The sequence below is a fragment of the Papilio xuthus genome, unplaced genomic scaffold, assembly GCF_000836235.2.
Source record: "Papilio xuthus unplaced genomic scaffold, Pxut_1.1 DF825017.1, whole genome shotgun sequence".
In the NCBI taxonomy this organism is placed as follows: Eukaryota; Metazoa; Arthropoda; class Insecta; order Lepidoptera; family Papilionidae; genus Papilio; species Papilio xuthus.
The window spans coordinates 2,764,096-2,775,712 of NW_013533632.1; the positions used below are offsets into that span (position 1 = coordinate 2,764,096).

At 31.4% G+C, this 11,617-nt stretch overlaps 1 protein-coding gene across 1 annotated transcript; it reads left to right on the top strand.

Annotated features, from left to right (window-relative positions):
* The first annotated feature begins 225 nt into the window (after nt 1-225).
* Nucleotides 226-11,445, top strand: Rrp6 (exosome component Rrp6). The gene is made up of 14 exons (XM_013323856.1): nt 226-406; nt 2,825-3,006; nt 3,420-3,627; nt 4,138-4,271; nt 4,695-4,912; nt 6,723-6,841; nt 7,094-7,257; nt 7,700-7,883; nt 8,143-8,297; nt 8,398-8,536; nt 8,819-8,922; nt 9,138-9,210; nt 9,842-9,919; nt 10,833-11,445. The coding sequence occupies exons 1-14, from the start codon at nt 344-346 to the stop codon at nt 11,217-11,219; spliced, it is 2,208 nt and encodes a 735-aa protein (XP_013179310.1). The 5' UTR covers nt 226-343; the 3' UTR covers nt 11,220-11,445.
* Nucleotides 11,446-11,617: the final 172 nt, after the last annotated feature.

The following is an 11,617-nucleotide window of genomic DNA, read 5'->3' on the forward strand; positions in this document are numbered from 1 at the left end:
TACAGGGGAAATACTTGGACATCTATCTCACCTAGGGGTATCGCCAGATAATCGCTATGCAATATATTGCAAAGCGATTATCTGACTAACCCGACTAAAGATGATAAACTGTGTTGCTATTACCTAAGACATCGTTTGCAAAGTATTGATTGTAATGTAGTTGACATAGACAAAGAGTATCGAATAGCTTACTCCATTTTCTCGAATCGGGCATCACTACGAATTGACAGACTGTCACAGAATTCGGATCGAACTTGTGCACGCCGAAACTACGTTTTTGTTGTTGTAAGAATTTGGATTGTGAAAAGTTTAATTTAATGAACTGTGCGTGAAAAAGTTAAAAATGGATTCAACATTAAATCCTAAGGCGCCTGAATTTTTCCCAGAACTTAAAAAAGTAACACAGGTACTTGATTAAAATTGTCTTCCAAATCGTTTTTGATACGAGCATGTGTTCATATCACATTTTTTTCAACTTTATGAAGAAAATTTGATAGTTTTAAAATTTTACAGTACACCACCCATTAATGTATTATAATATACTACACATATACTTTACATGTTCTTAATCACTAATAAGACCCTACTAGTATTTTGAGTATTAGAAAAGTTATATATATCGTTTGTTATCTTCGTCTGACTCGGCTAGTTAATGTTGTCACCGTGTAGTATTAGGACTGAATTTTATAAATGTTATAGAGATTGAACCTTAAGATGTTTCCTGGAACTATAATATTGTTTTAGAGACTTCTGATTTGTTGCAAATCAGCTTATATCAAATGTAAGATCAACTGCGTGGTACTTTTGAGGCGCAAGTGATACATGACTGGTAACCATATAATACATCAAATCACTAGGACTATTGATAGTTTGCAATAAATGCAATGTTTGTAATAATGGCAAAGAATTGGTACTAGTTGCCAGGAGCAGTATTTCCATCTAAGTATTATGTGGATACCTTCAAGAGTAGAGTGAATATGAATTTACTGACTTAGAGTGCTATTTTTCGAACAAATCACTTTATGTTAGTTGGAATCATGTTCATGTGCTGATTTATATGATGTTTAAACTTATAAAGGTTTAACTGCTTCAAACATCCCTTTATTTTGAGAGACTTATGTGAATTTTCTTAGTTAAATTTTATTTCTTTTACATAAAATTACTATAAGTAGAATTAAAAATGGCTACTAATAGAGTGATAAATTCATCTATTGTAGAATATACACCACTATATAGATTACTAAAATAAAAGCTATTCTATGTGTATAGATTTATATACATATAAGAGTTTACATCATTCTCATTGACATCAGAATTAGTTCTTCTAGATTTTGTGGGTGTTATCAGATTTAACACAAGTCAATGTTATACAATTTAATTGGAATTTACAATATTCATTCATAAATTATTTATATGGCAAAAGCAACGGATTCAGGCACTGATCTTAATTTAATCACACTCCAGCCCCCTCAACTATCACCAATACAACTCGATCAGACTACTCCAGCAAATAAATATTCAAGACGCTAGCTACGCCATACCACACGACATGCAACGTTATTACGACAGATGGCGCCACGACCCAACTCGAGGCGCCAGCTCTGCTCTGTGTTATGTAAATTAACAATTCTTAACTCTTTATAAAATTAGTAACTTTTCTAAGCATTGTAACAATCACATAAAATGAGTTTAAGAATTTTAGCAGTAACTAATATGTAAACAATTCATATTTTGTGATCAAGATTCAAAGAATTTGATTCAGCCCTCTGATTCCTCTGATATATATACAATTAATTATTCTCTTGTGTTGACTACAAAGTTATATGTTTAAGATTGTATGTTGTACTTTTATTAGTACATTGCCATTACCTTACTGTATTTATAATTTATCATACTCCAATAACAACATTAAGATTCAGACCAATAACTTGTTTATTAAGCTTTGTTGTTTGAAGAAATGAAGAGATAAGAAAAAGAGCACCTTGGTTTAATCATTTATTACCTAGATTTGGTTTACTTAATTACAATTCTTTTACTTAAGAAGAAAAGTCCTTATAATCAAATTTAGGCGTAAATATTTTTGGTTTGTAATTGTAATTATTCTCAACACTAGAAGTTTTACTGTTGAATACCAGGTTAATTAGGTGATCAGTAAGGCAAATTATTTGTTTGTAAAATCTATTAGTGTACAAAATGTACATTAAGATATTGCTTAAATGATAATTAAACATTATTATATGGAGGACAGGGATAACTGAATATTTGATACCAAAATACGAAACACATTTTTTTTTACATTTTCTATACAGGGTGTCCGGATAAGACATGCATACCAGTATTACAGATTCCTTGTCGATATTATGACCAACTTACCTTTATGCAAAGTTCCATATAATAGATGTGAGATGTCTTCAAAGATTATAATTTACATTTTTTTTTCAAATACCTAGAAAAGTCTTGATTAAATTTTCGTTATATTGAAACCATGGGTTAGTTTATTAAACTATACCTCAAAAATCAAATGTTAAAGGCATACTTAATATTGTTGCAATCATCTTTAATTACTGTTATTTTGTTTTTCGTGGATAAATAAATTAATCTACAAATTTTTATTTCTCTTACAAAATATTTAATTGCCAAATAGTTTTGTCATAATACAGTATTTTCTAAAGTTAGTTTTGTTAAATCGTCATATTTTCGTCTAAGGTATCTGGAGTACTTTATGGTTCACTTCATATCCAGACATCCTGTATATAAATAAAATATTTGTGTTTTTAATAAGTTAATTATGTGAATGTTTTTAAAACTCCTATTATTGTTACAGAATGGCTACTTACTTATCAAAAAAGCTGTGAAATCGTCAAAGGTTTTTACAACTGATAAATATCATTCATTAAAAACGCTTCCCGCGTTTAAATCAGTGACATCAGACTTATGTAGATATGTTGATTCACAAATACAAGATATACTAGTTGCGGAGACACCTAAATTTTTATTTATCAAAGAGTAAGTATTTTTATCTTACATATTTGCTATAATAGCTTTTATATCCTACTAACTGTCGCCCGCGCCTCCGTCCGCGTCGATATATAAAAATACTTAATATATAGATAAGTTAAATAAAAAGCAGCTCTTTAAGGCATAAATTCGAAAAAAATATTAATAAATAGTATCCTATCTCCTGGCATTAAGCTGCCTCCTCACCAATTTTCAGCCATATCTGTAAAGCCGTTCTTGAGTTATAAATAGTGTAACTAACACGACTTTTATATATATAGATAGGTAACATTACAAAACAATACAGTCTATAGATTGGGTTATAACCCGTTATAAATGATGAGATAGCCTTGAAAGCGTTATGAGGTGGACAATTTATAATGATGTTTTGAAAGTATAATAAAATCTAAGTATTTTAACAGGCAAGGTGATGAATTTAAGGAAGAACAAATAGTAACAACAAACAGTAACATTTTGGATAGAGTTAGTAACAATCTTGAGGAATTGTGCAAAATGGATCACATACATCGTACCGATAAAAATAATCAAAACATACCACCACAAGAGGATGAACCAATGAATGAAGATCTAGCTGATATTGATCAGGAGGATATGTTATATATGGAAGAGGTATTTGTTAATTATATTTAGTCTTTATCCCAATTAGGTCATCATCAACCTGCCCTTATCCCTATCGAGGGTCGGCACAGTATGTAATACTCCTCCATACATCTCTATCAGCCGTCATATCCGAGTCTACCCCCTTTTAACGCATATCCTCTTTCACACAGTCATTCCATACTTTTTTTGGTCTTCCCCTACCCTTGTAGCCATCCACATTCAATCTCATTACTTTTTTGCTTATATCATTATCATCCCACTTAGGTAGGGTCGGCAAATTATGTGTTTTGTTATCCAAATCGTTATAACTTTCTTAATTTCAGATAACTCTCCCTAATGATGCAATCCATCCATCTCTTAATAAATCTCTCCCTACCAGAGTATTCAATTAAATATTATATAAATGTTTTTATTTGAAATCAAGATCTAACGGCTACTTTTATTTATTAATTGATGTACTTATCTCTAAAACATTCTTTTTTTATGTATGTAGTAATTTTAGTGTATTTATATTACTAGGTAATGGGTGCTGCATCAAATTCCCATGTTTATAACATTGAAAACATTTGGGTTCCGATACTGCCGGAGAAACCAAATTATCTTGTTCCGTTTGAATTAAAACTGTTATATGATGCTGATGGAAAAGCTATAGAGTAAGTACCTTAATATATATGATTTACATGTTTGAAGCTCAATCCCATCAAATCTGAAGATAATTTTAATTTGTTTAAAGTATATTGCGATCCTAAGATGGGTAAAATGAAATTACTATTTAAATATATCTTATATAAAGGATAATATATAGATTAAAATTCATTATTGAGTTTGTTTTTAAATCCAAAGAGAAAAGGTTCAGTTTTTGGCAGAAATGTTGGTCCAATTGTTTGCGATTTAAAATATTGAATTTTTAATGTTTTTATTATGGATTATAGTATTTATGAAAGTGATTACATAACTACGTAGAACTACAATTTTATTTATTCGTAACTTTGTACCTAATTGTCCGATGTATTGACTTTACATTTAAATGTTGTTTTTTTTTAAATAATATAATAACAATATCACATAATTTTCAGATATGAACATCCATACAGAATTGAGTTGAGTGTATTTGAACCGGCGTCGTATTTAATTAACGCCACAGCGGAGCCGATACCATTTCCTGCTCCGTTGAAAAATACAAATTATAAATTCATAAACACATTGAGTAAACTTGATGATCTCTTGCGCCATCTTCGTGAAGTCGACGAGCTGGCTGTGGATGTGGAGCATCACAGCTTCCGCGCTTACAGAGGTATATATCTTATCTTTTTTTATATATAAAACTAGCTGTGCCCGCGACTTCGTCCTGAAATATTGTCTTTTGTTAGCATTTTATATATTTAGTCTACTTGTTTTATTAACACTTAAAATATGAAACCCTTTTAACCCCTTTCAACCTTTACGCTTTAAGAAGTAGCCTATGTCCTTTCCCAGGCTTGAGACTACCTGTATGTGTTCATTTAAATCGCTTCAGTAGTTTTTGCGTGAAAAAATAACAGACAGAAATACTTTTGCATTTATAAAATTAGTAATTTAGATTGTCGTGTTACAATGTTAGTTACAATACTCCTTCAACTTGGTCGATTTTTATGAAATTTTATATGCATATTCAGTAGCTCTGAGAATCGGTTTCTATTTTTTATGCCCCTAAGTGAAAATATGCAAAATAATCGTAACTAAGTATGTACATCTATGGATGTGTTAAGGTACGATTACACTAGGATATATTTAGGATATGCTATGCGTAACGCATACCTCCTCTTTAAAAAAAAAGGATATATTTATGAACATGAGTGAGATTATTAGGTTCGTGTCAACCTGCTGTATAAAAATCCCTACAAATAATACTGAAATTATTGTCGGATATATCGTAGTCTAAACGTACCTTAAGACTACTAGAAAAGTTCAAATATTACCTATATGTTGCTTAGCTTAAAAATATTTTTATTAAGATATTTATAACTATAGGCTAGCGCTTTTATATCAATGTATTTTGTTCTTGCTATTGTTTATTTTATTAATATATAGCTTGCGTATATAACTGATAATAAATAATAGAACTATAAAAACCGCGAAAGCTTTTTATCACTTATATGCTAGCTGTTGTCTGCGACTTTAAAAAACTGTGTTCTATATGTATACCAAATTGCATCAAGATCTGTTCAGCTGTTCTGGAGATAACTTCAAACATCCATCCATCTAAACACATATTGTAGAAATGTTATTGCGTCTTGTAATTATTATAAAGAATTTTGAGCACTTTCTTTGATTTGGTTAAAATATTAGCAGTTTTAAGGACTTGAAACCTGAACCATGTGATCCGGCTTACGTACCTTTAAGCGACTTGACTATTAACAATTGTTATTCATAATGTCATTAAGTTATATTTCACTGCAAGATTAACACGTTGACGGACAATTGCGGCTATAGCCGTCAAAGCGAAGTTCACAATGTGGCATGACTGCTATAGCCGTCCAAAACGAAACGGTCGTTTTTAGACACTACGGCTATAGCAGCACAAATGTGCACTTACTGGCGTATACGTAGAAGCATAGTGTCGTGTTTTGAAAATATCTTTTTAGGTTGAAGTTCATATTTCACCCGTTATATATCGTCCTATCACTTAGTGTATAGAGTCCGCTGGCGCCATGACGGTTATAGCCGCAACCTAATTAAAGGTCCTAAATTAATCAAAATTAAGTTTATTTAAGCAGAAAGAGTAAAACTATACTTCTAACATTCTAAAAATCACAAAAACATATAGTGTCAATTTTCGAACTTCGCTTGTTCCTACTGTCCGTCAACGTGTTAATAAACATTATGTCTTTCGCTGAAGCCATATATTCGCTGGCGCATATAGCTACATAGAATGTTTTAATAAATAATATTTAAAATTTATTGCGAATAATTTGCGATAGTCTAGAAATATACGTATCCGTGAAACCTATAATTATGGTTTTTTTTAGGATATATTTATACTGTTTTCAAATTTAAGTGTAAATAAATAAATTTGAAGCTATTTTGATATGTTTATTTACCGTTTTTTTCTTTAAATATTTCAGGTATCACATGCCTTGTTCAAATCACAACATTCCGAGGCGATTTCATTATAGATGCAATGTTGCTGCGACGTCATTTGTACAAACTCAATTTTGCATTTACTGACCCTAAAAAGATTAAGGTAATATATAATATAGGTAAAGTTATCTGACAGATGATTAGACCGAATATATACGATACAAAAGACTAGGAAAATTTAAAATGTTTCTGATAAAAACCTTTTCTTAAATAACTAAATAACAATTATCTGCTTATATTATCATTTCAGATTTTTTTTATTAAAATATAAGTTGTGAATACTAACATTAGTTTTTTAAGCCTTTACTAACTCTATAAGAGTAAAAATATGTAAAATTATTATTATTTGTTCAAGGTTTTCCATGGGGCAGATATGGATGTTTTGTGGTTGCAAAGAGATCTCGGTGTTTACATTGTTGGCTTGTTTGATACTTACCAAGCTGCCGTTACCCTGGATCTTGAAAAGAAGTCTCTGAAGGCACTGTTGAAACTGTACTGTAACGTTAACACCGATAAGAAGTAAGTGATAGAAGATTTTTAGTTTACGGTCTAGTATTCACATATCTCGGCGGCTCTTAAGTTCGCGCGAATCGCCGTCAATAACCTTGAGCTGTCAATATATTTGAAACGAGCTATACAATGTGTAGTCCTGTCCTAAATTAAGATAAAACTTTATGAACAAACTATAGTTACTTAATATAGAAGTAGGCTATCATTTTTATTATAACAAATGTTCTGTGAATATTTTTGACCTTATGAGTTTAATTCTTTATATGACTGAACCCATTAAAACCTTTTATCTTATCTTGATCTTGAAATGTTCGTGGAGGTTTAGAGAAGGTTTAAAAGGTGAGAAAATTTAGAATAATTGCCGGGAACTTATTAAGATTTTTTTCATTCCACGCGGACGTAGTCGCGGACGACGGCTAGTTAGTTATATAAATTTATAACAATATTTTAGGTATCAAACTGCGGACTGGCGTGTCAGACCATTGCCTTATGAAATGGTGAAATATGCCAGAACTGATACTCATTATTTGCTCTACATTTGGAAGAGAATGAAGAATCAATTGCTGGAAAAGAGCAATGGTCAGAGGGAAACTTTGTTGAAGGTTTTCACCATGAGCCGTGACGTCTGCTTGTCGGTGAGTTATATATCATTCACACTAGTAAGTCGGGAAAAATACAACCAAAATGCTTTCGATGGTCAATTGACCGACGCCCAAAAGTCATTTGACCGATTCCCAAAGGTCATTTGACCGATGAACAAAGGCCATTTGACCGAAATCTGATGGTCATTTGACCGGTTAACTTTAAAACGGTTTTATGTTACTAATATTATAATTTTTTTAATACCTCGCGAACGGAGTTGCGGGCTACAGCTTGTATTAATATAATTTCCAGACATACAAGAAGCATGTGGTGACTGAAACCAGTCACTTGTCGCTGTACCAACGATATCACAAGGATTTTGATTTGTCCTGGCGTTCGTTGGCTGCTCTTAAAATCCTTTACAAATGGCGCGATGATTACGCAAGGGAACTGGATGAAAGTCCCGCGTAAGTATGAAAAAAATAACCTGTTTGTTTGGTGGCCCGAAACTGTATCCAGTTACTCTCTTTTCTTTTTTGATATTATATTTCGTTTTTTTTTTATTAGGTATGTATTGCCAAATGTATTGATGCTGACGTTGGCTGAAAAACTCCCCACGGATTTGAAGAGTATTCGTGAATATTGTCCATCGGCCAGAAAAGTCCTGAAACGAAGTTTCATTAAGATTCTTGAAATGATAAAGACTGTAAGCAATTTTATCTTACTAATATTATAAATGGGAATGTATGGATGGATGTTAGAAGGTATCTATAGAACATAGCTTGCAAGAAGAAATAGGCTACTAATAAGCTTTTTTAATTCCGCACCAGACGAAGTTGCGGGCGATAGCTAGTAATTAGTAATTAAAAGAAATATACTTACACAATGTGAAAAAGTGTCATAGAATGAAAAGTGTCATAGAATGAAAAGTGTCATAGAATGAAAAGTGTCATAATAATCTTATCTTATTATGATGTCATTTTTTTAGTGCCGGGATATGCCAGAACCACCTCCAGCTGTGATGCCTCTGGCTATCAGACCTACGGGAGAGCTCTCTCACCACATGCTCGACTTGCCGAATACAAGCGACAGGTACAGTTGAGGAAATTAATTTACTATCCTTTTGAAAATTTGACCCTCATACACAAAAATCTTTTATGGTATTAAGATAGGATAAATTAAAAAATCTAGACACTTATGTTTCAACGGGTTTTGCTGAAATTTGGCATAAATGTAGAACATAGTCTGGAGGAACACATAAGCTACTTAAGTTTTTTTTAAAGTTATAAAGATTTATATTGTTGCAGCGATTTGAATGGCGACGTTGCTATGGCGTCAGAGAATTTACACGAGCCAGATTATGCTGCAGGCGTAGACTCAGTAAGTCAAATAATATTAATTTTACTAGAGAGAAAATGTTTAATTCCTTATGAGTTTTAAATACTAAAACATTTATGTTAAAACTTTATTTCAATAATACTTCTAATCCCTATTTAAAGAGATTAGTCTAAGGATAGACTAGATATTTAAGTCTGAATCTCAAATGAAAGTATTTAAAAATATAATTCAGTATATCTGCCATGTTTTTCTGGAAATTGTTCATTACTTTATATTCTTTGTTAATCTATAAATTTATTTTTCTTTTTATTTTTTTAATTTAGAAGAAAATTTTTAGTTTAATAATCATCTCCCTATTTATTTTCTTATATAGGTTTGGCTCGGTATGAAATAAAAAATATAACACAATTTTTTTTGTTTTTTTTTTTGAGAATAATATTATGTATTCCAAATTACTATGTAGTAAAGTTGAGGAAGAGACTAGAAATTATCAGAATTGCGCAAATTCTTAAAGTTTCAACTCTGCTTATCCTTTTATGTTGAACTACATTTTACTATAATGATGTTATATTTTTTTAACCTAATCCGGTTTCAATTATATAGTTTATTTATCTATAATTTACGAAAACACAAAATTAATTAATTTTTTTTCTTTTTTTTTCTTTATTTTTAGACATCTTATGAAACAGGAAGCGGCGATAATCGATTCTGTTCACCTTATCTCAGATATGTGAAATGTGTGAAAGTTGAGGTAAATAAAAAAAATTACAAATGCACCGTGAAATGCTTTTGACTAACAAAAACTAAAAAAAAAATGTAAAACTAGCCTTGCATTACTAACATTAGTACATTAGATAGGCAGAAATTAATTTAAATTTTTCTCACAAATAAAAAAAATTAACCAAAGCTGCTTCATTGAAGTTTCTGTAAGGCAAAATCATCATCAAAACAATTTATCATATTTGCCTTCATTTTGGATTCTCTCATTTTTTAAGGAGTTTAATAAAAAGTTGGGATTTATTGGCCAACTTTTTTATTAAACTCCTTAAACGGCTCCACGGGACCGCGGACGAGTGCGAAAGCGTGCCCGTGGTCCCGTCCCGATGCGTCAGAGGGCAGTCAGGTTTTAGTGGGGGATTTATTGGCCATTATTGTGTTTTTTATTGATATTTAATATTTTGACAAGTAGCTGGTGCATAGTAACAATATGGTGTTTGGCTTATATGACTTTATTCATCATGTAGCTTATGTAATAGGACTCATCATAAAACTTGTAAATAAACATGTCATCTCTAAAGGTTTTTGTAGTGGAAACTTATGGTTAAAGTTTATAATTATTTTATTAAACCAGTATGTAGAGACAGAGAGAGGTAGAGATTATTTATCCTGACATCTCCTTCACTCCTTCACTTATTATACAAATAATTAATCATAAAATATTGTTAATTATCTTTTTTGTTTATATCAAAATCATGTCATTGTCCATTTCATGTTTAGTGATATATAACAATATTTTATTTACTAAAAAATGTACATAACTTTTTATAATTGAAGTAAATAATAATTAAATTTTCAGTCCTTAGTTTTTGAAAGTTTCTACAAATAATATTGTAATTTTTCATAACAATTGTTAAATAATTCGAAAACGATAATAACTGTTTCAGGCGGAACAGCAAAAGGAAGATGATAAAAAGGAGGTCCCCGTCGCAGAGATTACAAATACAGAGAACGATCTTACGGAATTTACTCCTATCTTTAAAAACAAAGAGACACGCGAAAAAGAGGCCGAGGAGAGGGCTATGCAAAACCCAGAAGCGACAGAGGAAGCGTATGGTGCAGGCGAAGGCACTTCTTACGACTTCACTCTAGTCACTCGACGTAAACGAAAGAGTCGGCCCAGAAGAGAGATGCTAGATGCCCAGGAACAAGCTGACAAACCCGCCCCACCGACAAAACGCGTGTACTATCAGTACACAAACCCAAACTACAAAGAATTCTACACTCCCAGGGATAAAGCAATTGCAAAATTGCAATCGAAAAAGCGCAAGTAAATTTCCTTATATTAGATTCATAGAATCGAAAACTGTATGACAATTAAGTTTAACTGGTAATTTCAACATAATTATATATGTAGTTGATCAGAAGTCTATGAACTTCAATAAAATCATGAATGTAGTTGATGTTACCATTTACCGAGAACTTCAACATAATTATAAGTGTAATCGATGTCACCACTTGCTAAGAACTTAAAACATAATTATAAATGTAGTCGCTTTGAAGTTTAAGAACTTCAACGTAATTGTCAATGTAGTCGATCTGAAGTTTAAGAACTTTAAAACTTTTCAACATCATTAATGTTCGCTCTGAAGTCTAATAACTTCAACATAATTATAAATGTAGTCGTTCTGAAGTCGTAGAACTTACAACATAATTATAAATGTAGTCGTTC